This window comes from Hypoxylon trugodes (assembly GCF_022578975.1).
Source record: "Hypoxylon trugodes strain CBS 135444 unplaced genomic scaffold F4822scaffold_6, whole genome shotgun sequence".
NCBI lineage: Eukaryota > Fungi > Ascomycota > Sordariomycetes > Xylariales > Hypoxylaceae > Hypoxylon > Hypoxylon trugodes.
The window spans coordinates 3,023,343-3,048,859 of record NW_026250021.1 but is presented as its reverse complement, the minus strand read 5'-3'; the positions used below and the strand labels follow the sequence as shown (position 1 = coordinate 3,048,859).

The 25,517-nt window shown below is 46.7% G+C and overlaps 9 protein-coding genes across 9 annotated transcripts; 4 read left to right on the top strand and 5 right to left on the bottom strand.

The window, feature by feature from the left end:
* Window positions 1-405: 405 nt before the first annotated feature.
* Window positions 406-1,672, bottom strand: F4822DRAFT_430821 (UROD/MetE-like protein; the record flags this gene model as incomplete). Its single annotated transcript, XM_051461369.1, has 2 exons — window positions 406-974; window positions 1,036-1,672. 2 exons carry the CDS (start codon window positions 1,670-1,672, stop codon window positions 406-408), a joined length of 1,206 nt encoding a protein of 401 aa, XP_051313840.1.
* A 6,772-nt stretch (window positions 1,673-8,444) lies between these two features.
* Window positions 8,445-11,127, bottom strand: F4822DRAFT_301287 (S-adenosyl-L-methionine-dependent methyltransferase). Its single transcript, XM_051455179.1, has one exon. The coding sequence runs from the start codon at window positions 10,985-10,987 to the stop codon at window positions 8,678-8,680; it is 2,310 nt and encodes a 769-aa protein (XP_051313839.1). The 5' UTR covers window positions 10,988-11,127; the 3' UTR covers window positions 8,445-8,677.
* Window positions 11,128-12,047: 920 nt separating this feature from the next.
* On the top strand, window positions 12,048-14,948 carry F4822DRAFT_408500 (uncharacterized protein). The gene is made up of 6 exons (XM_051458576.1): window positions 12,048-12,896; window positions 12,961-13,234; window positions 13,291-13,460; window positions 13,527-13,753; window positions 13,805-14,629; window positions 14,681-14,948. The coding sequence occupies exons 1-5, from the start codon at window positions 12,604-12,606 to the stop codon at window positions 14,551-14,553; spliced, it is 1,713 nt and encodes a 570-aa protein (XP_051313838.1). The 5' UTR covers window positions 12,048-12,603; the 3' UTR covers window positions 14,554-14,629; window positions 14,681-14,948.
* Window positions 14,949-15,830: 882 nt separating this feature from the next.
* F4822DRAFT_301136 (PRTase-like protein) lies at window positions 15,831-17,274 on the top strand. Its single transcript, XM_051455176.1, has 3 exons — window positions 15,831-16,292; window positions 16,439-16,879; window positions 16,947-17,274. The coding sequence occupies exons 1-3, from the start codon at window positions 16,260-16,262 to the stop codon at window positions 17,118-17,120; spliced, it is 648 nt and encodes a 215-aa protein (XP_051313837.1). The 5' UTR covers window positions 15,831-16,259; the 3' UTR covers window positions 17,121-17,274.
* Window positions 17,275-17,292: 18 nt separating this feature from the next.
* Window positions 17,293-18,584, bottom strand: F4822DRAFT_301139 (oxidoreductase-like protein). The gene has a single exon (XM_051455177.1). It carries the CDS (start codon window positions 18,277-18,279, stop codon window positions 17,392-17,394), a length of 888 nt encoding a protein of 295 aa, XP_051313836.1. The 5' UTR covers window positions 18,280-18,584; the 3' UTR covers window positions 17,293-17,391.
* Window positions 18,585-18,648: 64 nt separating this feature from the next.
* F4822DRAFT_301126 (uncharacterized protein) lies at window positions 18,649-21,533 on the top strand. The gene is made up of 2 exons (XM_051455175.1): window positions 18,649-20,934; window positions 20,999-21,533. The coding sequence occupies exons 1-2, from the start codon at window positions 19,005-19,007 to the stop codon at window positions 21,124-21,126; spliced, it is 2,058 nt and encodes a 685-aa protein (XP_051313835.1). The 5' UTR covers window positions 18,649-19,004; the 3' UTR covers window positions 21,127-21,533.
* Window positions 21,534-21,631: 98 nt separating this feature from the next.
* Window positions 21,632-22,065, bottom strand: F4822DRAFT_430814 (dolichol-phosphate mannosyltransferase subunit 3; the record flags this gene model as incomplete). Its single annotated transcript, XM_051461368.1, has 3 exons — window positions 21,632-21,793; window positions 21,866-21,934; window positions 22,018-22,065. The coding sequence occupies 3 exons, from the start codon at window positions 22,063-22,065 to the stop codon at window positions 21,632-21,634; spliced, it is 279 nt and encodes a 92-aa protein (XP_051313834.1).
* A 931-nt stretch (window positions 22,066-22,996) lies between these two features.
* Window positions 22,997-23,570, top strand: F4822DRAFT_301117 (uncharacterized protein). The gene has a single exon (XM_051455174.1). The coding sequence runs from the start codon at window positions 23,192-23,194 to the stop codon at window positions 23,531-23,533; it is 342 nt and encodes a 113-aa protein (XP_051313833.1). The 5' UTR covers window positions 22,997-23,191; the 3' UTR covers window positions 23,534-23,570.
* Window positions 23,571-23,923: 353 nt separating this feature from the next.
* Window positions 23,924-25,043, bottom strand: F4822DRAFT_301113 (uncharacterized protein). The gene has a single exon (XM_051455173.1). The coding sequence runs from the start codon at window positions 24,929-24,931 to the stop codon at window positions 24,254-24,256; it is 678 nt and encodes a 225-aa protein (XP_051313832.1). The 5' UTR covers window positions 24,932-25,043; the 3' UTR covers window positions 23,924-24,253.
* Window positions 25,044-25,517: the final 474 nt, after the last annotated feature.

The following is a 25,517-nucleotide window of genomic DNA, read 5'->3' as shown; positions in this document are numbered from 1 at the left end:
ATTAATACCTAGGTATCCTAATATCCATGTCCACATAATATGTGTCAGTTGTAGGTAGATAACCTAATGATTTTTGCGTCATCATAGGATAAAGTGCTAACGTCTGCCGGAGAAGACAACATCTATTCATTGCTCGCCTTAGATCCATCGAATACTACTGGTCTTACGCGATTTATATCATTCCTTTTCCCCCTCCTATTCCTGATGAATAGGATCCGTTTATGATTGTCCTAGAAGTTGATTCTCTATGGGTATACCCCTAAAATGCGCCCGTCCGCCACCCCTCTCTTTGTCTTGAACCGTCTAACCCATTTTTTGGACTGTTGAAGTGACCAAGATAGTGCATCGCTAGACCTCAAACAAATCGCATCTGCTTTCTTCGATCCATAACGTCGCGTACCACATCTAAGGTTCACCCCAAATTTCGTCGGCAACCTGTCTCACCAATGACAATTTCTTCTTCTCATCTTCTAGTGATAGAGGATATCCGCTTTCATGAGTGCTGAAGCCGCATTGTGGGCTAACATATATCCTCTTTAGGGCTTCCTCGCGGGTCTGTCCACTCCCCTTCGCAACGAAGTCCGCTGCCTTATAGATACGCTCTTTCGTGGCTTCCTTATCTTCTAGCTGTGGTAACTTCGTGCTTATGACACCGACAACAACGTTCTTGTTCTTCGGCAAGAATTGTAGAGGTTCAAAGCCTCCTGCCCTCTCAGTATCATATTCGAGATAGAAGGTGTTCACGTTCAGGTTCTCGAACAGCTTCTTGGCGATAATGTCGTAAGCACCTTCAGAGAAATGTCTGCCACCAATGAAGTTACCTCTACATAGGTGAATGCCCGTGTGGAAGTCCGAGGGTAAGCCGCTAATCGAGTCATTATACAACTTGATGTAAGCATCAAGAAGGTCTTCCCATGTCCCAATATTGTCTTTATCTTCTTCCCAACCCTTTCGGAAATCCTTGGAGCAGAAATCTGTTTTCGATTAGTCATCAATCTAGGGGTTGTAGTTCGTGCTCTCGCGAGGTAGACCTACAAGCCATTCCTGGATCATCGAATTGGACATTTCGTAGCCCGGCCTTATATAGCGACTCTAATTCGGCATGATAAATCTTAGCCACATCTGCGAAGTATTCGGCATCGTTCGCATATGCTTCTTTAGTGTAAGCCCACCCTTGCTTGTATCGCATGTGGAACCAAGACGGGGCGATTACGGTGAGCTTGATGTTACCCCATTCATTCTCTGGGACAAAAGCCTGAACTTGCTGGAGTTCCTTCAAGTTGGAGACGGACTTGCTGGGATTATGCGACAACTTGCTTCCAGCGATGACCGAATCTCCAGGCATAACTTTCCTGTCATTTTCGATCAAACTCACAACGTCAGGGTGGTATAGGCGAAACATGCTCGCTTCAGCATCTTGTAAGCGTACGGTACCCTCAAATTCATCCCATAAAAGGCCCCAAAATCGTGTCCGATTGAATTCTCCCGAAGTAACAGCCTTAAAGCCAAGGTCCTGTTGCAGCTTAACTACATCACCAATGGCCTTTTTTTCAACTGCCGGCAGTCCAGCCTCTTCTGGTGAAATACCCTTGTCCCGGATGGTTGCACGCACATTGAGGAGATCTTCAGGTCGCAATAGCGAACCCAAATGCTCGGCGCGGAACGGTGCCATATTTAATTGGTGGTAATTCAAAACTTCTGCGTATGTAAACTCCTCACCTGGATTCTTTACCCTTAGCTTATTAGGTAAGGTGACGAGAGGAGAGTAGAGAAATAGAGACCTTTGTTAGGAAGAGACAATAGCACAACTAAATATCGACTACAGCTAATTCACGCATGAAAAGAATACGCCACCAAAACCCTTTTATATAAAGCGGTAAGAAAAAGTTTAGATCTTCTCCATTGATAAATATTTCTCCTAGTGTCTAGGTCCAGGTTTAAGGAATCCTCCTAAGACTCTAGCGTGGGGTGTGGTGCGGGGAAAGAAGGTAAGACGACGTGGCACTGGTATGTACGATCGAGCAATAAGAAGATATAGAGGACGACGAAGGCGGAAGAGGTGGGGGGCTACAGGGATAATGTAGTAGAAGACATGCATATATGTACATGATGCGTTTTTTACACGAGGCCAGTTGGAGCTATTCGGGGATCCGCAGCGACTCCAAGCGAATTAGCGTGAGTTAGTCGGTCTTTAATAGCGTCATAGGGTACGCAAGTCTTCTAGAGAACATCGTCAGCAGGCTTCTTCGAATGTGACGATATTGACTAGTTGAACGAACATAAGGGTTAATAATGCTAATATCATAGATGAATTCGCACTAGTAGTTGTGTGATAAATACTTTACATCTTATTCGTATTCAAGTCGACCGGGCCGTTATTAGATAGTGTCATACAAAAAGGGTACACGTGACTAGCAGCGTAATGAGTAGAAAACATGAAACGACAAAACACAATGAACAATAATGTAACGCTACAAGACGGATCACGGAATAATACAATAGACACAATACGGTCATAGAATAGTGGCAGGTCCACTAATCACAGGGAATAAAGCGTAAAGATTTAACAACATCTTCACATTCATACTAGAAAACACCGATGCAGCAACGGCCAAGATCTCCTAAATTTACAGGCTGTCATGAACATAAGTGGTATATACCCAAGCTATGATAACACGCCCTCGCTTGCTTGCCAATGAAACATTACAGATTACAAGACTCCTCGCCTATGCTAATATCCACCACAACCAACTCTAAACATTCCCTTACATGAAGGCGACGAAAGCACCGACGATGGCGAAGGCACCAGCAACACCGCTACCGAGCTTAGCGGCACCGGCAGTAGGGATGGGGGTCTCAGCCGGGCCAGTGGGGTAACCCGAGGTAGGGTAACCGGCGCTGGCGCTGGGCTGGTAGCTGCTCAAGGTAACTGGGGTGGGCTGGGGAACAGTGCTGTTGTAGCCGGCAGGGCCAGTAGGGTAAGGGGGAGCGGCAGTCGGGTAGCCAACGGGGCTAGAGACTGTGTATCCACCAGTGGGACCACCGGCAGGGTAGCTGCCAGAGGGCTGACCAGCTGGGTAGCCAGGGGTACCGGCGGGGTAGCTAGCAGAGGGAGTGCCAGCCGGGTAGCTCTCAGAAGCAGATCCAGCAGGATAACTGGCAGAAGGGCTTCCAGCCGGGTACGAAGCCGAGGGGGATCCGGCAGGGTAGCTAGCTGAAGGCGAGCCTGCAGGGTATGAAGCAGACTGGCTACCGGCGGGGTAAGAGGCGGAAGGAGTACCAGCCGGGTAGGAAGCAGATGGCGTGGCAGCAGGAGTAGAGACACCGACCGGTACGGAGGTGCTAGGAGCGGGCTTGCCACCAGAGGGGTAAGGAGGAGTGGGAGCGTTGGTGGGGGGAGTGAAGGTCGACTCCTGGGAGCAAGGAACCAGAGTGACAACGGACTTGGTTACAGTCACGTTAGGGGTGTCAGTGGTCTTGCTGTGAGTAGGCTTGGGGGGGGGAGCAGTGATCGAGCCAGTCTGGGTAGCAGGGCACACAGTCGTGTAGACAGTGGTGTGGATGAGAGTGGCAGTGGTCTGGTAGCCAGCGGGGCAGTTGGGAACTGTGGCAGCGCACTGGGTAACAGTGAAAGTCTGGGTGTTGGTAACAGTAGAGGTGATGGAGCCACCGTTGCCACCAGAGGGAGCAGGAGTGGTGACGGGAGCATCGCCAGATGTAGTGGTAACACTGCCAGAGGCGGAGCCAGTGGAAGAAGCAGAACCGGTCTCGGAAGGAGAGTTGGTAGCAGAGGCAGTCGTAGCAGACAGGGTAGGAACCGAGGTGTACGAGGGCTGGACGCAGAGAGTAGAGGTAGGGACGCTGAGGAGAGCAGTGGAGAGGGTAGGAGCCAGGTGAATGGACAAGAGGTCCTCAACACTGACATCAAGTTCCACAGCAGCACCGATGTTGAGACCGTACGACTCCTTGGAGAGAGGGCAGGTCGGGGTGGCGCAGAAGAAACCAACATACTCTAGCAAGTTGGCGAAGACAGCAACTTCGAGACCGGCACCAATGTCGGGAAGGCCAGGAAGGACCTCACCTAGGTCGAGGTCAGCAGCAACGCCGAGCTCAACACGGAGACGAAGGTCGGCCAAAAGTCTGGTGCAGCCAATGCGGACCTCGATAGGTAGCACCTGAACGGAGAGACCGGAGAAAGCAGCATCCAGGATCTTTCCGGCGAAGATATCGGTTTCGATCGTGGCTTCGTCGACAAGCTTAACGTCAATACCAGCAGATAGGTCAATGGCAGTGTCAACACCAATGATAAGGTCGAGGGAGACGAGAGCGTCAACCTTTAGGCCCGGTAGGGGAAGAGAGATGGGGCTCTCAGGAGTGAAGAGGTTGACGGCGATGGTAGCACCAGCACCAATCTTAACGTCCAAGTCAAGCTTGGCCTCGATGTCAGTCAAGGACAGGCTGAGAGCAGGGACGACCTTCTCCAGCGAGATGCTGGCGTTGATGTTACCCTTGGTGTAGCAGGTGTCACATTCAATGAGGACCTCTACATCAGCACCAACACCTGCGACGGGGGGGACTGCGACGTTGGCGAGAACACCGGCGGCCAAAGTTGTGCCGCTCAGGTCAATGCCCAGGTCGACGTTAGCGGAGATGGGCTCGCTAAGGAGGTCCTTGGGGATATCGGCGTCAAGGAGACCTCGTTCAGCCGGAGCGGTGGCGCTGGCGAGAGCCGCCATGGCCACGGCCGCGGAGCCGTGGGTTGAGAAACGCATTTTCAGGAAATCGGCACAAAAACGGCAAACACTAAAGAGTGGACTGGAACAGTAATATTCCAAAAAAGAGAGCGTAAAGATGCCGAAAAGCACAAACGAATGACTATCTTGGCCGAAGCTTGATGGGAGTGAAGAAGGGAGAACAAACTGATGGTGAGTGACGGCCACGGCCGTCTTTTCTATTACTTCCTCTGAAATTAGCACCAATCCACTGGTCAAGGGGATCATGGCTACCCAGCCACCCGTGATTAGGCATTGCCATCAATTCTCAGCCTTTTGGCCCCAGTTACTTAGCGGTCAGTTCTATTGACCTAATTCAGATCGTCAATTAAGGCAGAGGTTAAACGGCCTAACCAATACCGCATCAGTTAACAACTCCCTGAAAAAAAGTGGTCTAAGAGCATACCAAGACGTCCCAATGGCGAGGCTCTTCTCATGCGTCTCACCTCCTCTCAGCATCTTTCTTAGTGGAGCTTCCAGGGGATATAGACCAGTTGGCAGGGTTAATCTTCCTGTTACACCCTGCAACGTTCGTTGACCTGTGGGGTTAAGCGGATGGGCACGGGCTCCATCTAGGAACCAGGGGCATAGAAAAGGGGCTGAGGGCTCCAAGATAGGAAATGGGGAATAGGTGAGTTTCCATTTTTGACTTTAAATATTGGTGACATGTATGAACAAATCAACCAATAATTCGCCGTCTCGTAACTTGCGGTGCGCGTAAATATGAGGTGTCATGTATTATTATTGGTTGAGGATAGAACTCATCAGATGTTTGCGCTGAAAAAAACCAAAAAAAAACCGTCAATTCCCCCATTACCTACACGTGTAGCACATTACATATTTTGATTACCTACTCAAGCCACGAGATTTGATCCATTTTTGTTTTCTGCCGAACATTTCGGCAAGTCGGGATGACGTTGAACTACATTACTGTCCGTTTTCTGTAGCATCGATTAGCTAACAATCCACATCCTTGAGTACTTACGCCTGTTACCGAGTTTCTATGTGTGAGCTATGTATCGTGAAGTTTGTACGCTAAAGTCGTAGGAGTAGCTGACAGGCATCATGAAATAGTGATCGGCACTGCGTGGCTTGGCGATTTCCAGGGCCCTCCATGCTAATTAGGGGGCGGCGTTGGCGGCGGATAGAGGCAGAGAGAGGATGGATGGTCAGCCAAGCTACCTAAAGTAAAGAGAATTTGATATGTCAGGAGAAGAACTTGTAGCAAAACCTGCAGTCTCCTTGTCATCGTCACAGCGATACTAACTAGTTTGAGGAGAAAACTTCCGACAGGTACTAAATAATAAGCCCTATTTCGGAAGTGAGCCTGCAGAACTCTCGCCTCGAGCCGTTAACGGTCTGACTGCAGCACTACGCTACCGGCTATATTCAGTAAAATTGAATCCGGACCCCATAGATTTCAGGGTTCTCCGTACCAACTCGCTATGCGTTTTTCCATGTCGAATTTTCTCATTATTTAATAGATTTGGATAGTCCAAGGTAAATAAGTCGTGATATACCCAAGTAATAATATTATAGAATATTCTATCCTATATTCTAGTAGATCATATCCAAACTCGTATCTATACTCTCATCATAAAAAATCAAACACCCTTATGTTGTTAGTGCTCGTGCGTTTGTCCCACGTCGTATTGTAATTTTCCATGAAGAATTAGGCGCAAATTCTTCTGCGGCCTCAGGGGTACTTCTCTCAGTAGTAGGTATCTATTCGAGCCTCGTTCTACATCTAGGTCCTACTGTGCGAAATTTGGTCTATTTTATTAATCAATTCGATTTAGAAAATTCTTGGATTTCATCCCAGCTTCGAGTGCTTAAGCATAACTAGTGGATCGATCAATTGCATGATCACAGTATCGACTAATAATTCATCTTATTAATATCTATCTTGACGACAAATCGATCGATGACCATGAAACTTCCTCCAGGATTTTTTTTCATGCGACAAATCAGCTGCAGCTGCAGCATCTTTGGACTGGCTGTGCATGGGAAATTAGCTATTCCTCGCTCCGTCTTGCCATCCACCAAAAATAACAGATCTGTCTGCTATTACAACCCTGTAAATACTAGCACTTCTTGCAAAAAAAAGGAGATTAGTATGTTGGCCAATGTGCAAGTTCTTCCAATCTGACAGGTTACCACCAGTTCGGCACATCAGCTTGAGCTGTTGAGTCCGGGTCCGCCTTAAGGCCATCGGTCTAGACTCTGCTCTGACTCGCTAATGTATAGATCTTGTTGTCGTATGGTGATATCGTTGTCTTAGATGCGTCTTCGGGTAACCACCCCATACGCAGCCGCATAGTACCCCTCTTCCGCATGTATCGTAAGCTTGGATGAGACCCTAGGTGCTAGATCTCGCTAACAAGAACAATTTTGAACGTTGAGTTATCAGATTCTTGCACTATCCCTTACATTACTCATTCGTATTAGGCGAAATTGCTTGAAGAGCGCCGAATGTTCCGGCGATGCTTCCTGTTGCCGTCGTCCTACGTGTACTAGTTCATGTGTGGCGGTCGGGCTTCTGGAATTGGCTTGTTGCGTTGAACTCCGCAAGAACAACCAAGATACAGAAGCCATGCGATCCAACCATAGCTGGGTCTTGAAGAGGAAAAACAGTTGAAGTGGAACAATAAGTCGGCATGCGATAGTGCGGTGTGCTTTTGCTTAAACAGCAAGCAGCGGTCTAAATCTCCATTCAATACGTTACCAGGCTTCATTGGCTCTCCCTATCAGTTGCCTCACGTAGCCTATTCAACTAGAAAGTTCCAAGGCATTCCGCTACTGCAAGCGGTTGCTTCCGCTGCGCTATGGATTAGAACTACTGCACGTAGCAGTTAGCTTGGCTTTTCTTTTTCACCTCCAGAAGCCAGCCCCCCTAATTTTCACGAATTAGACCACCACGAGTCAGCCATGTGTTAGGTGGAAAACCCGCCTAATGCCCGTGATCTTTAGGGGATCTCAAACTAGTTCTTCAGCAGCCACGGAGAGTACGGAAAACTCCCCGCAGTGACACTGAGACGCGTCACAGGCTATGTGAAGTTGTTGGAACCTAATACGTTCAACTCTGACAAACCAATATTATGTCTAGGTACGGATTTAAGTTAAGTACTGGTCTTACGAGTGTAATTACCGGTCTAAAAATGCCCTCTGAGCTATGCTCAATTCATCCTTTCGGAGCAGGTATAGCTTAGATGGCATATCCATATTCGATGAGTCTAGGCCGACGGCGCAGTCGCACGTTCAATGTCGTTTCCTATAAGCACACGCCCTACATGGTAAATAAGCTATCGCTATACTTAGTATGGTTGTGGGCTGATATTAACGAGGCGTCATCCGTCCTTCTTAACTACGCGAGCCGAGGATCGATACCTTCTAAACGGATAGCTTCCCGAAACAGCTCAAGTAAAAAACACCTGTATTAGCAGGAGCCGTATGATAACAAACTTGGGATAGTCTACATTTAGATCTAGAAAATTTTTGCTACATACGCTTTTTAGACCCCGATACGCGACTGCAACGATGACAATCCTTACGAAGCCTTCGTCAGGGGGCAACGAATGTCACAACGGCTAAAGTCTCCGGGTTTTACAATTGCTTGAGGCTTGAAGGATATTGCAACGCGAACTAAGCTGTATTAGAAGGTCTGGAGAGAACCCTGGTCTGATGCCTGTTGGTGGAATATTGAGGCGAATACACCTCGTGATCATACCGTTTATCTCTAAAATTACATTGATTAATTTTAAGCCCATCACCCCCTCGAATGAGTTCAGCCGGCTCTAAGACCTCAGCAATTCCCATATCTGGAAATGCTGACATTACAGTCTCATTCAACCCTACAGCCCTTCCTAAACAAGCTCAATACACAAAGGCGAATGATGCTGTCTTCCTCAATCGAGCAAAATGGGACGACTAAAGTCGCTGCCTTTCGATTGATTGGCATCGATACAGATATCTGGACTGCGAATTCCCTGGCTCGTAATATCAATATCCATACCGTCTTCTGAATCCGAATTATGAATCGTAACTATACTAGAGTGTTGACGAATTCTTCGTCCTCCTAAGAGTTCTATGTCACTACTGTTCCTATTGATACCTCGCGCACCTAGAAATTCTACCTCACCAAAGTTCTTATCAACCTCCCATTCCCCGAGGCACTCCACATCACTATCGTCATCAGCTTGGAAGTCATGTTGCCAGTCGGGTTCATTATTATTTCCTTCCTCGCCCTCGGATTCGGGCGCGGAAAGCTCATTCGAATCTGCATGCACGAGGTCCTTTCGCTCTAACCATCTTCGAAGATGCTTATAGAGCGTTTTGACCACAACAGGTGGGAATGCATTACCGACTTGCCTCTTCTGTTCAGGTCGTTGGAATTGGTAATCCACAGGAAAGCTCTGTAGCATTGCAAATTCCCGGACTGTAAAAGCTCTCTTGCCACTAAAGTGATAGTTACCAACGCCACCCCCGCAAGTGATAGTGCGAGCAAGTGGTACTTCAGGGTTCCAAGGCGGGAAACGTAGCCGCTTCATTGACCTGGGCTGATGAAGCTCGTCGTGTGTATGGGTGTCGCGTGGGATCCTTCGCAGCACACTCCAGGCAGTTCTATATCGTTTCGTCCCGTCTCCCCAGGAGGGATCCTTGGAATGGGTCGCAGCTGGGTACGGCGGTAATTCTTCACCAGGACAAGAACCAATCATGACCAAGCGCTGTCGCTGAGATGGCGTTCCCCAAATTAGTAAGTTGGCTATCTTCCAACGCACGGAATACCCATGCTGAGTAAATCCATAGATCAAAGCGTTGAAATAGTATTCGAACCTGGGATGCAGGATGCCGAACGTCTGTTCCAAAGTAAAAATTCGGGGCCGAAGAATCTTGACCAGCTCGTGGCAAGCGAATAAAATTGCGATGTTTGCGTCGTCGTTAGTACCAGGAGTAGTATGCGCAGGAGACCAATACTGGCATGGTGGGGAGAGATGAAGTATGTCTACACGAATGGTAGAGTCTCGCATCGATATGATGAAGTCATACATATCTTCCTGGTGTAAATCTGCCTCGGGGAAATTCAGTCGATAGGTATTACAGGCCCCCGCTGCATTGTCGCAGCTCAGCTTGACGCGGAAGCCCGCCTCTCTCGCCCCTAAAGATGCCCCTCCAGCGCCACAAAACATGTCAGCAAAAGTAAATTGCTGCCCAGGCTTCTTCGGGACCCAAGCGGGCTGCGATGCGTCACCTTGGGTACTTGATTCATCCAGATCTACTGTTAACCGTGAGCTTCCTGGTTCGTCGGGTATGTACGAGCCACCTCGAACGTTTCCACCTCTCCAAACGTTCATAAGACATAAATCATCCGTCCGAAATTTGTCCTTTATGACTTCTCTCTGTATGACCCGTGCCACCACTAACTCCGTGGGTGGCTTGTTACCAACACGCCTAGCGGCGTTTGCGTATATAAGCTTATATTTCCAGCGACATATGAGGACCGCGTTCTCTTCAATATCAATGACATCCTTGTAGATCCCTGTTGGAAATCGGTGCTCTGGGAAATTTTTATTGGTTATATGGCAGATTCGAGTCTTGAGGACACCAGCTAGCGGAACTTCTACCGCGGTCTGATTTTCCTCGGGCCGTGGGTCGTCCTGGTCGATCTCGAGAATGAAAACGAGTTCATTACGAAGCCGTGGTAGCTTACCTCGTAGGTTCTTCGTGCGCGTGAGCGGGAGACCTCGGAGAATTACGCCAGATTCGGTGGGGACGATGAGCTGAATCATTAGGAATGAAGCCTGATAGAGTCGCGGAAGTGGTGTAATCTCAACCGTCGTTCCAGGTTTGAGTTCTACACCGTTGAAGTCATAAGTATTTACCCATTGATTCGGTAGGGTTATAGATGGGTTGCGCCTTGGAGGATTTACTACATTACGTGGTCTTCGCCCCGACGTCGACGTCGTTAGGTCGATGACTTCTATGACGTTGGCAACCGCTGGTTCTAGCAAGTCTTCGTTTTCGCGCTCCTTTTGCTCGAATTCGTCAGGATCTTGAGTCATATCAATGACAGGGTATTCGGTGCGCTCCGGCATCTCTTGAAAACGGCGCTCAATAGTTGCCTGAGCACTATCACGGGATAGCTCCTCCACCTCCCACTCATGTTCTGAGATTGAAATGGAAGGGCTCTTAGATAATGGGTGTCTAGAATCCATCATGGGCCAAATACTTCCAACAAGTTATTAGTCTATGTCACCGTAGGCCGTAAAATAGAATGGACCATGCGTGTCAAGATGATTCCAATGAGGCAGAGCTTGTCGATCTTCTAAAGGATCATATGCTTATTTAATGGAAGTATTCAGGAAGAAGTTCTAGGTGAATGAAGAGAAGAAATATCTGACCAGGTATCACGAGAAGCACAAAGAAGATGAGCGTTTCGTTGACGGGGAGAGAGGGTAGAGAGCAAGATGGTGAGTGCGCTTTGGTTGATCTATATTTTCTACGAAATAATATAATCACTTTTATTGTTGAGGTTTAGGCAACATCCCACGCTACTGGGCTGTGAGCAGATGTGAATTTTGCACAAGAAAAACGTAAGAAAAAAGTGCTTGTTACTCCTTAGCCTCTTGATTTGGTAGAACAACAGAAACCAGTCTAATAGTATTATAATAAGTCTTGTCCTATTTGCTATTTTAGAACCCATAATTTCATCAATTAAGCTCGAGATTTAGCTTACTTGAAGTTTTCTTTACAAATTTTCACGATGATTGCGTCTCTATGCCTCCAGCTCTTGAACAGCATCCTAGGGTCGATCAATACCCAGGTACAGCTAAGGCTCGCAGTGGGACTTATCGCTACGCGGAGTAAATGAAGTAACACATTTTGTAACTCAGAAGATGCCTAATAGATGATGAGGTGTATGATAAATTTATGACAAATAATGGTAGAAAAGGAGTGACCCCTATTTGCATCATTATAAAGGAAGTACCTAGGTACATCGGTATATTAGAACAAGGAACGAAGCCAATGTTGTTCATTCATATCAAATAATCCATCAACTTTTTTTTAATTTGAATAGCCACCATAGCTTCAATTGATTAAGAAAAGAGAAATGAAGAAAAGGAAGAAAGAGAAAAAGAAGTAGGAAAAGAAGAAGTTCCGTCGATAACCGACGGGTTATTTTACGGTCGGAATGTCGGCTACTTGGATTGCCGCGTATCGGTGGTATCTTAAGAAACTTCGGGGGGAAATCCATCGATTTCCGTCGGTAAATTCATTTCTAACTCATCACACACTCTTTATCCTATACCTCCTATTCATCTACAGGCCGACATAATAATATTATACGTCGTTAAGTATGCTTACTTCTAAGGTCACATCTCCTAAGCCATCAAAGCGTCGCGGGTTGGAAGAAAAGACGACCGATGACTCTACTCGGAAAAGGCGTCGACGGGCATTTTCCTGCTTGTCATGTCAGAAGTTGAAGTGCAGATGCGAATATGATACCGGTGCTCAAGGTTGCCACCGATGCCAAACATTGAGGTTAGCAGAGTAATATCTTTAGCGATTATCTTACGTGTAGACTAATGATCTTCGTAATGAAAAGAATTGACTGTTCCCTCCGCGGAGAACATGCTTTATCACCGCCTAACTCCGTACCTGAGCAGCCCAATCTGAAAAGCAATGTTCAGGAGAGGTACTTGAGTAATTTTCACCCCTCCCTTCATCCCCTTCTAGCCCCGAATGCGCTCATACGGGCACCTGGATATCATGTTGGCTAATAAACAAGCCAAGGCTCCAACGTTGCGAAGATGAGCTTCGGGAGATCAAGACCATGTTGAAAGATTTGACCTCATCTGCCCAGTCACATAATAACCAAACCCGGGACGATATAGATACTCCCAACAATAATGATAGACGTGCATCCCCCGAGGAACAAGAAACCCCTATTCCAGGTTACTTCTCAATCCCAGCTGATAAAGGAGCTCAATCTGCCCCTATTGTTGTGCTGAGATCTATATCGCAGCAAATCACAAGAGGTTACAGGCGATTGTTGGGGCATATTAATCTTGACTTTGTACAACTTCAATTACTCGATGAACAGACGGCGAACCATCTTATCCAGCTGTAAGTCCCGAATTCCGGTACATCTGAAGAATAGCATGGAGTTAATTATTCGCATGATATGCAGATACTGTCGCCATCAAAGTCACAATATCCTTGTGTGCAGCCTCGAGGATTTAACCACAAGAAATGGCACACGCAAGGTGTCGACTTTTTTACGAAGTGTCTGCTGTCTGATTGGTATCACCTATGATGAGGGTATCTGCGGCACCCAGTTGCATAGACAGATTTACGAACAAGTCCGGGTCACACTGGGGCAAGCCCTCCTCTCAAGTCCACTGAATCTTGAAGAGATTAACGCTGTGCTTATTATGAGTGATAATGCAAATAGTCCGAGTAGTGTAAGTATTGCTAACTCACGCTCATATATACTTAACACCGTTCTGATTGAAGATAGCAAGGAGTTGACTACATCGACAGCTGGCTGTTGACTGGCTATTGTGCTAAACAAGCGATGCTCAGCATTAGTTTCTCCAAGATAATCAGCAATATCAAGCAAGGAAGCTCAACAGCAGATGACGAAAAGACCATCCATTTATGGTGCAAGATATGTCTCCACCACTTGCAGTAGGTGCTCATATTCGCTCGTTGACTTAGGTACTTTACCCATTAATGCATCGGGTTAAATTGTAGCTGGGCAGCGACAACAGGCAGGCCATCGATTATACCAATCCCTTACATCGACCAGTGCAATATCCTGCTTAGCTTTTATCGGGCTACCATGCAAGATGGAATGCTCGTCGCTGAGATACTTCTCTTCTCCGCGCTGCACGAAAAGCTCGCGCACCAGTCGTACTTGGGAGATGGCGGCGAATGTAAAGAGTTTCTATCATGGAAGGAGAAATGGAACCACTTGCTAGGTAAACTTTACATCAGATAGATCTCCAAGCACACCTAGCTAAGGATTCTAGTGCTCCCGACCTCATCGCTGTTAAGAATCGGCTATCACGGCGCCTGTCTTATTTTAGCTGTTAGGTCGCTTGAGGAAGTTGGGCAGGGGTTACGGCCTCGTACGTTCCTCTCGGGAACCGATGGCGACAATGGGAGCGATAACGAGAGCCATGATCCGACACAGTCAAAGCCGCATAAGGACGGCGACGGCAATCTCCTACGGGCCAATGCGTGCAAGTATGCCATGATCTGTCTACAGACCTTTTTAGAAATGCCGCGCTTCCGCATGGATTCAACGCCAACGTGCCTCTGTCTCTGCATCGGATATTGTGCCCTACTTCTAGCGCATTATGACGAAACACAATCGAAGATTTCCAATCAAGTCAGTCTCGACTTAATTACTCGGATTGACCAATGGATCAGAACATCTCCCGGTAAAGCGTGGTCATTCAAGTACGGCAAACTTGCCAAACAAAAAATAGAATCTCGAATTAACGGTGTGTCGAATTCGACGAGCTCCCATCAACCGTCAGTGAGAGTCCATGCGCAGGACCGAGACGATTTTCAAGATAGAATAAATACGTCGATTGGACATGATGACCATAGGCCGACTCGCGAGAGTGGGGTTTACCACGCAAGCGACGTGTTCCCTCGAGAGGTCGAAGCCGTCGAGCCCGGAGCTATCTTTCCTTCCTTTGATCTATCTGAACATGCGATATTCCCAACCATGGAAGACTTCTTTGGTGGCGGCTTCTTGGATTTTGTATGATGAAGCCTAGGTATATATTCCGCGGTTTTACGGCGTTAGGCAAAGCCTCAGTTGCAGAATCCTAACGCAGCTCTACGTACGTTTGTTGACCTATTCTTACCAGTATAACAATGCTAACGGTCTTAAGGCTGAGACATGAACGTATCGCGGTTAGATTGTCCTAAATAGAGGCGCACACGAATAATTATTTAAATATACTAGGTCAACCAGATTTTCGAGTCCGAAACAAGTCCCAAGCACAACTAACTGGCTAACCTACCGAATACCTCGTTGATCAAGATAGTAACATACCTGACGTAACGTTATTTTTATATATAATTTACTCTATAATCGTCTGCTACCCTTCTTGTGTTTATATAAGTATGCGATACTTAGATACTTAGGTAGTATAGTTGACGCAGAGTAATCTTCCCCCCCTTAAGGTTCGTGGTTAGTCAAGGAGGGCCGTGAGTCGTCTCATGCTTTCTACCTAGGAAATAGACTGATGTTTAGATGCGACGAGTTGTATAACCTACATATGTAAGTGCTACCTTAGGGTGCTTGTGCGTTGCCCTCGGTGATACTTGAAATCTTACCTTTTTCGATCTCGTCACCGTGAACAATACCCCCTATTTCTTGTGCTAGGGTTGTCAGACCATTCAAAAGGAGAGAAGATCGGAAATATTATGCGGTGAAGCTAGAAATACGCAAGATTATCACCAAAGCCGGGTGCGCCCTAAGCTCGTGTAGGCCTAGACGGTGGTACCCGGGTCATTCTCTATTCGTCCGCAGGGGGATTTCAACTATATACCCTATATCACCTTCGGAACTCTCCACCGTGCCGATCTACTCTTTCGAATCCAGGTAATTATACTACGCTACCCCATCCTATCGTATTTCTAGGGTTAGATCTGTTATTATGTAGATGTAGATGAATCACACGTACATTTTATTGACCGCCCTCTCATTCTAAGAGGATAGTGAACATTAAGATATAAGGAGGCGGATTGGAGTTTTACTTGAGAAAAGAAAAGAGAAAGAGAAAGAAAAAAAAAAAACGGTATCTACATAATTTTGACAAGAAAATCAATTATTTACGAAGGACATCTAATAAGGCATTTAGGTAGGAGGTAGGTGCCCAATGTACCTACCTACCTATGTACATATGTAGGTATGCGGTGATAGGGGGGTTGTCAGGTATGAGTTAGGTTGGGTAGGCAGGTAGGATGCTGTCAAATACCTAACTGCATGTACCCAGAGATTTAAGGTTAAGGTAGCCCGGAGATGGCCGCTAATATACCCTCCGATGAAGGTTTACGGGTTTGCATGTAATGACTTGCCTAATTCGTCACTACAGAATGTATCTTGGAGCCCTGGCCGCCTGAAGGTGACGCCCCTAACAAGCCTACAAGCCTGCAAACCCCTCCCTAAAGCCCCACGTAAAAAAAGCCCTCTAGAGTTCACGGCCCCACTAAAAACTTTCCCATCGAGTCCCAGTCGCAGCTTTAACTCTCTTCAACTTTTTTTTTTTCTTCTAGTCCAACTATTTTCTGCGATAATCCTTCCTCCTCCATATTTCTACTCCATATCTATCGCAATTTGCCGTCAGATTCTTCACCTCCACGTCCCGATTCTTCCTTTTTACGCTGCCCTTATAAACGTACAACCCGTATAAGCTACAAGCCTCGGAAATTTCCCCACGATCGAAATCTTCTGCAGCATCCAAGATGGTGGAGAAGATCTACGTCACTTACAACGATGTAAGCAGATCTTGATCTTGCTCGTTTCTCTATTGCTACGTCCCAACTTACCCCGCGGTTCTCGTCTGCTTCTTGCAAATCAGCGCAAAGCTACAGAAAAACAGAGCGTTCATATCTGATTCGCTGACTACTGTTGTCGCAAACAGGTTCACAAACTCTGCCAAGAGGCAGCACCCGAGATCTTGAGCTCATTCCAACCTCAGCTCATAATCGCTATTGGCGGTGGTGGCTATGTACCCGCGCGGATCCTACGTTCCTTTCTCAAACAGCCCGGCAGCCCCAACATCCCTATCCAAGCCATTGGCCTCTCCTTATACGAACAGCTACCCGTGGTGGATCTGCCAAACGGTACCGGCGCTCCAGACAAGATCGGCACCAAAGTTACTCGCACCCAGTGGTTGGATCTGAGCAGCCTCGGCGAGATCCAAAACTTGGTTGGGAAGCGCATCCTGATCGTGGACGAGGTCGATGACACCCGAACGACGTTGGAATATGCCGTTAAGGAATTAGAAAAGGACGTTGAAATCGCGCGACAGAAGCTCGGCCCTACCGCCGAGAAGACGCAATTCAGTATCTTCGTCCTACATGTGAGTTGTTCCGAAGCCTAGAGCTAAGGGATGATCTACCGCGACAGAGCGCTAATATATGAGATAGAACAAAGATAAGCAGAAGAAGGGCACCTTGCCCGCGGACATGATGGCGGAATCACGATATCTAGCAGCCCGAACCGTTGGGGATGAATGGATATGTTATCCATGGGAAGCAACAGATATCGATGCGCACGACGAGTTAGCGCGACAAGCCAAAAATGGGAACGGCACTGCCTAAGAGCGACGAGTAGGCAGAGGTGCATGGATAACGTCTTTCCCTTTCGGGTAGGTAAGGTAGACGCGGCGTGTTGATAGACACCAAAGGCAACTCGGTACACATCGGGGATATAATGACCCATACCAGAATACCACAAAGAGAGAAAAAAACGGAGTCGCGAATACGTCCCATAGAATCAACTGGAGTGCGAATCGGCCCTTTTTCTTCTTTTCTTTCTGACGAATAAGTCTATTGCTCGACACAAGGGGTATATATGATGTAGTCTTCCTCTCTAAGCGCCGAAAGTCCCTTCCCTGTTATGTTTTTCCTTAAGTCTCTTTTCTTGCTTCATGAACTCCCGAATGCCCACAGGTACGTTCTTGTATAAGTCGTCATCCCAGAGGTCCTTGGCAATCTTGGGCTGATCGGCTATCTTCAAGTCTGACTGCCAATTGGTATCACTGCCACCACCATCATCATCCATGCTTATGGCACCAGTGGGGCCTTGTGGTTTCTCTGCCACTTCTTGTATTGCGCTAGGAGTTGTGTCGGGCGATGGTTCTCCTTGCGACCGTTGCGCCTCCAGAGCTTTCTCGGCCTCGGTGGACGCGGCGGCCCATTCCTCCATCTCGTCCCGGTAGCGATCCCAGACGCAATTCACGCACCCGCTCATGCAGCAGTTGTCGGGCTCTTCTGGCCGCGGGGGGACTAAGACGCCGGCTATTAGCGTACTGCGGTTCCGGATTGCTTCGAGTCGCTCGGCCCTCTCGGCCGGGCCTGCGAGTCGCGAGCCAAAGATTATACGTGCCTTTTCTTGTGCTGTCGCCGGCTCCGCGGATGTCTCCGGCCCGGACGAGGATGAAGATGTGGACGAGGCGGAGGTCGCGTCGGCGCTGTCTTTAGCGGGCTTCTTGGCAGGGGCCTTCTTGACCGTGGTACGGGGTGACTTGGGCGACGAGGTGGGAGGATTTTCGGGTTTGACCTCGGGGATGGGTTGCGGTCTGTTGAGGACGGCTTCGTAGTAAAGACCTAAGGGCATAGCCTGCTCAGAAGCTTCACCAGGGGTGCCACCGGGAAGTTTTGCACCGCTTGAGTGGAAGACGCGAGGGGTTTGAGATTGTCGCGCGAGCGAAGTACCGAGCCTAGAGGCTCTTATGAAGGATCTTGTGTTTAGCGGCATTATGTGTGTTATTGGAGATATATGTCTAGAGAAGTGGAATTGAAAGTAAACAAGGCCGAGGTTGATTTTATCAAAGACCTTAGTGGGATGACGGCAAAATGAAAGAAGGGAAAAGTAACATAGGGAAATTTCGCATTGGAACTATTGAGAAAAAAAACCGGCAGGTCTTCGGCCTTTCACGTCATCGGTAAGTCAGAAGAGTGGAGATCTATGGGATTGATGGATAATATGGTATATAGCACTAGTTTAAATACTTCTAAACGATATATACATTAAAGCATTGAGTCTAATTGATAAGATAAGACCCGACATCTAGTGTGTATCCACTAAAGTACAGTGACAGAGTGACCAGCTAGGTAAGCTTCCTTAAGCGCGTCAACAATTATATCTTTCTTTGACGCGTTTTTATATGTATCATCGCCGATAACATTCATACTAATTTTCAGTAGACGAGACCAGAGTATTGACAACTCAATTGGTCGCCTTAAAATAAGGTCACTTATAAAAAGTACCTCTTCCCATTTTTATACACTTTAGTTTGTGTATAAACGTGTCCTGGGGAAAGGTGGGATAAAAAAAAATACAACAAAGTGTTGACAGCCATCAGCCTGAGTCCAGGTATAAATCGAACGGCGAAACTCAGCCGACCTAGTTAAGCCCATGAAGTCGATTCATAATAAACAACAACACTATGGTTCGATAAGAGAACCTATCCGAGAAACTCAATGGACTCCTCTGCCCCGAAGCGACGAAAGACGTCGCCCACAACGAACGTTCCCATAGGCGGATCGACCGTACCTCAACCCGAAGAGGGAGGCTCAATTAGACGGTCTACTCGACGACAAATACCATCCTTTGCGTCGCCGACCAAAGCTAGCCTTGCGCGATCAAACCCTGATATCCTAGAGCGAAGAAATTTCTCTAGAGGCCGGCCTTCGAGCGATGCGCCCGCTGCATCAGAAGTCGATAGCTTGATAAACGATGCGCATGACGCGCCCCCGCAAGAGGAGACGGATATTACCCGAATGGAGGACGATACGGAAATGACTGGTCGCGAGGCGCAACCACCTCCATCTATCATACCCGACACAGCATTAAGTCCAGTTCGACGTGCTACAGGAGCTATGGCCTCCAAACCGCGAAGAACCCCGAATAAACCATCACCGCGCCCGTTACCACCGCCTTCGGCAGAAGAGGAAGAGCTTGTCAACCCATTCCGAGGGCGCGTACTCCGACGTTCTCCGCCTCCCAATTCGATCCCGCCGGAAGAGCCAGAACTTCCACCTACGCCCACAGAGAAAGGAATATCCGATCCCGCCTCGGTTAACACCTCTCCTATGGGTATCCATAACACACCTACTAAACGCCCTAGGAGGAGCAGAGCTTTAGCCGAGAGAATCAAAAGTTCTCCGAAGCAGCCGCCTCTCCGACCCGAACTACCTACTAAAGAATCTATACGCGAAGAATCGCCGTCTCGAACCGTAGAAAGAGCATTGAGGGCGCAGCCACAAAGTCGGAAAAGAAGAAGAAAATCACATCCAGCTCGAAATATAGAGGAGCCAGATCCATTAGCCGAGAAGAAAGCCATACGGGATTCGTTGCTCGCACAAATTACTCGCTTAAATTCGGATTTAGAACTCGTCACTCGCGAGAATAATCGATTACATCAATTACAACAAGCCAAACGAGATAGTTCTTCGTCAAAAGGACCAGAAGATAAATATGGTCTCCTTGATTTACTACGTCGACACGCCTTGCCACCTGAAAAGGAGGCACCCCCTACTCCAACGCAAAATTGGCTTGAAGTAGCATTAAATCCCATATCATTTCTACCTTTCAGCAAAAACACCACCGCACTTCCATCTTTTTTTGCTCCCCCACCAGAAAAGTCCCAGAAAGATGAGGATGAGAACCCTCCCATTTCACATCATCCTGTGCCCATGACTGCGGAGGAGGAATTACCCTATCTTCAAGTCTTTACCCCTTTAACTTTTACATCTACTGTTTCGATAATACCACGAGACGATGTAGTGAATGCGGGACCGCTTTTGCAAAAGCACTCAATCTCAGCCTCTTCCACACCACCTGGTTTATTCGCCGCCAAAATCGAAATGACAGTCAACACCAAGTCGTTATCCGTCGCCGCCTTAAAAGTACCACGCCTCGAACCCTCCGCAGTTAGCGAGTTAGGGCCTTTCATAGAGAAGGTTATCCAAGGTAACGGCACCAGCTCTTTAACAAGAAATATTAGCGTCGTTACGTGGGCGATGAGCGAGTGGCTCCGTGTTGCGACAAGGAGAGCACGGTTTTGGTGTGCCGTCGAGAGAGAACTAGGGGAGAGTAAAGGCCTCGCAAAATGCGCTAGAAGGATGAGAAAGGGTACAAGAAGGAAAGCCCAAGGTCCAGGTCGACCAGCCTTAACAGAGGACGACGACGATGACGACGAAAATGAGCTAGAGGCACAATCCGACAAAATTCGCTTCACTAAAGCTGATTTGCTCCCCCATCTGGGTAGGACGAGTCTCGATCTAGATTTACTTGCTGTTGATGAGCCGGAAGAAATTCCAAGTGTTCGTATTCAATGGCGTATTGAGTTCGACTGGACGGGAGAAGCGCAGAGCAAGATGGGGCTTTTATTTGGGGCACCCGCAAAGTGTAAGTCAATTCGTACTACTAATATGTTATTTATGTTTATGAAATATAATCTAATTCCTAACAGGGCATGGTCACGATACGAGAGGTAGTTTATCCAGCGTACCAGATATGTTTAACAAGTTAATCCAAGAAAATACGGATCCAATGGAGGCGCTTAGGACGGTGGCCGCATTACTGGTTGGGGAAGGATGAATATGGGGAAAGGCGTTTACGAACGGAATAACTTGAGCTACTAATCGTAGCTTGTTACGCGCTTATGAGGATATGACGTGGTTTTACGAGCGGTTGGGAGGTAATGCTACAATTAGAAGGGGAAGAGTAGCTAGAATTGATGAGGGTTTGGTTGAAATGCCACTCCCCAATTCATCATCCGGACCGTATCCATATACCATCTATACTTCCAAATCTATCCTTGCTTTTGGGCATAAATATCACACAATAGTGCCCCATTGTATAGAGCAGGATTCAGTCACCAAATCAAGCCAGATCACGAAGATATTGTGCTTTTCCATTGATTCGGGTATGCCTTATAGAATCGTAGTCGCAAGAATAGGGGATGGGTTGATGAATTGTCCCCAAATGATTCATGTCTCCGTTCGTGCTCAGACAATGGCCCCCCTTGTGGTCAAGACGAGTCCATATAAATTAGACCTAGCCGCATTATTCCGCTATCAATCGCATGTATGATGTAGAGCATTCAGTCCACATCAACACCCAAGCGTCGGAGATCGGTTTTGGCCAACTCAATCTCGGCCGTGAGCTCCTTATGAGCCTCGGGTACATCGTGGAAGGTCATGACATTCCAGCCAAGACGGAAGAGGAGGTAAGCGCCGAAGGAAACGAGGGCCCAGAAGGGAAGCTATTTATTTGCGATAGGTATTAATATAAGCTACATCATTCTAGGTAGGGTAAGGAGAGTCTTTAGACGTACAACAGGAACGATCTCGGTCTGTACAAGCTCGGGGAGGGGAACGAGTTGTAAGTACAAGGCGAGGTAAAGCTGGGATGATTGTTAGTAGGTCCTACAAAAGAGCAATTCCAAAGCCATTGAAGGTAGTAGAGAGGCGGCCTATATTGACATACGGAGGTAACGAGGAGACCGATAGAGATGGTTTGCTGTGCGCGCGTCATGTTGATTGTGATTTGCGCTTGTATGCGATTAACTTGGGTGGAAGGGTTTTATTAGAATTGAGGACCGTAATTTGTATTTTCGGTCGGTTGGTGAACGTGAGCTGAACGAAGTATCGAGGTATAAAAAAGGAGCGACTTAAAAAGAATTGAATTGGAAGTTGTAAGTCGCTAACGTTAAACTCAGTAAACTTATCAATACTAAAAAGTCTATTTTATTCGTATCGCGCGACGCGGACACCATGGCCTGCCGCGATTCCGCTTAAGTATTTATGCACCAACTTATATGCATGTATAAGTTTATGAACAATTTATGAATGTCTCATAAATCATCTCAGCCACCTACATCAATATTCAGACCATACTCTTCTCTTCTTTTCTACAACTTCACAATAAATTAATGATCAAGCAGCCCTAACAACAAAAATGAGTATATCACTCATAAGTAAAATACTCTCTCCGAATACTAATTATATATTCCCCCTTTATTTCTATTTAGAATCAATAACATCTTCATTAAAGATCCTCGAAAACCCCTTTCATCGGTGTCAATGACAAGAATTGGAGGGATACCGTAGCCTACCTAAAGTCCGTACGTACACCGCTAAACTTACTATAGATATGTAATCGCTTGTTTCTCCGAAGGCTTGAGGGTCGCCGTCCATCAAAGTACTCATAGCCAATCTAGAGTGGATATAGCCGGACAAGATTTCAGCACGCAGGTAGGCAGGGCAAGGCATACATGGAGGCGTACATGACGGCGCATTGCATTGATTACCAGCGACCGTGATAATGGCGGGTAATCATGTCGTACAACCCCTCATACCATTGCTTTTTCGGTGTAGTTTTTTTTTTCTTTTGGTTGACTATTTAAGTAGTCAACTGGCTGGAGTTTTACATACGTCGCTAAGAAGTCCACGATACTCAGTGGTAGGTGATATCAACTTCGTTCTACACGTCGTACCCATTAAAGAGAGAAATAAGCATTTAATCAAATGATTGCTTGATCACTTAATCTTACATTATATACTCGAAAATCAATTCTTTCAAAATCATTGTTGAGGCATTTTCCCCATTTCTATCCCAACAACACATACAACACCTCCAGGACAGGCACCTCTACAAGATAATGCATTCATATCCTCCTTACCATCTTACCAACGATGTGTATCGTCCATACACTGTTCCTTACACGCCACTTCTATGCTATATTCTATCTTACCATTTTGGCCCGGCCGGAACTGGCCCAATTTCACCCTCAGGACATCAATTCCTGAACTCAGTCGCCCCGGGCTTTATGCCAAATCCGCCACAATATTCTACGCCGCACCCTCGTATATCATACCACCACCATCCACACTATCACATATATCGAGACGAATATCCGCCATGGGTACCACCCCAATATCATGATTATAATTACGTTTATCCATACCATCACACACGCCGACGCGGACATGGACATCATTGAGATCATAAGTCAGCGGGATTCTACCAAGATATCTGTGGAAGTACACTTGAGCCCGACACACGTGTAGTTCAACGTCAGTATTCATTATAGCGATGGATGATGAGAATATCAATTGGGTTAGCAAGGATAAATGAGGGAGGAAAGAGACGAGGGATTAATGCGACATGAGCAACGAGCAATGAGACATTACGATAAAAAAAGTACACGGAATATTCAGACGTAATAATGGTCATAATCAAAGATCTAACCCAAGTTTAAGAGATAAAATATAAATAGAACGTGCCTTGCTATGGCTAAACACGGTATTCACACGGTTCCATATTTTCGTTGATCATCGCATACACAAACATTAAGTTTGAAAGACTCGATGCTGTCAGCTTAAGATACAAGGCACGGCTTGCTCTCGAAGCCATATTATACCACTAGTTGCGATGGAGTGACCCCAAATAGGGGTCCGAAAAAGGGTCCGAAAGGGGGTTTTGATAGCTCAACCTCACCTCCACCAAACCGACCATCACCCATATACGCGCCAATCGGCCTTCAATCCGGGCTATCCTATGATGATCATACCATAGAGGACGCCGGGGTGGGATATTGAGGTTATTTGATGCCATCTTCCGAAACTATCCGTGAATTATTAGAAAGTCCTCCGACACAATGTACTGCCCATACCGGGCAAGATCCTATGTGCTACCACCACGGCAAAGCCAGTCCAGACCATTAGGAAACTATACAGCCGTTCCATGGAGATATATCATTCATAGCTCTTCCTCCAGTTGGCAGATCTTCTAAATGTCGACCAACAAATTCTCTGTGGTCCCAAAATTGACCCCCATCTGGACCACCTTCCGGCTGTTTCCATTGACATCGTGGCGGATACGGCGACTTATCAAATAGCAAGCGAAGCTCGTATCTCCATCCATTCCAGTTCCCGCAATTAATGCTACAGGGTTCTATAAAGTTTCCCTTCTCAATTCTAACGGTGTATGTCTTGGGTTGAAAGGCAACATCCATAAGACTGAACTCGTTGATCAATGTGCTTTTTGACAGAATTGAAGCCTCAACCCATTTTGGTAGACGTTTAACAAGAGCTATTTCAAGATTAAGCTGGCCTAGAAGTTGAGGACCCCTGTTTTGGGCGACACCTGCCACCTCGGTTGGATCACGCGGCGAATCAATCCTCTTCCACTCCAATACCGCAGCGATCCAATAGTTGAAGTTGCAACGACACCATAACTTATAGTTGTTATTGACAGATTCCCAGATATAGATATACAGTATGGGCGAGAACCTACATACCTCACCAGTACCATCGTTATTGAATTTAATATACCTGCCCTCCGAATCGTAGTACCATTCATCCTGCGCACAGAGAATCGAGCAAAGAGCCTCATTCATATCTAGTTATTTTTTAACTAGAATGGAATTATATAAGTTGTATGACAGTGACATAAGCCCAAGTTAAGCTCTATGTAGAGAATGAGGTGAATGAGTTCCGTTTAATTGAAACAGTTGAAGGTGTTTGTCCAGCCCCACTACGAAATAATTCCTAGCATGATCCAACACAAAGAGACCACGATGAGTCAGCGGACACATGCTGTGCCGCGAACTTGAAGCTATTCTACTTGAGTTGAATAATCATGGCTGTTTTGTAATACACCAATTCCTCTTATAACTATATCCTTCCACGACAACTGACCTAGTTAAACTCGACTATAGTAGGAAGAGCATGGTAGAGGCCAAATTCACATATGTAATCATATAGCAAGCAGTAGTAGGATAGTCATGAAAAAGACATCTGATTGAAAGGAAGTTATGAGAACATCTATACTTGTTTCGTACAGACGGGCAATTTAGTTTCCACTCTGCCTCGCACCTACCTCTATAAGTAAGCAAGTCGTATTCGAACAACACAATGTAAATTTGATATATCCATTACTTACCAGCCTAATAGCTGGAACTCACTAGAAGACTTTTCTTAAAG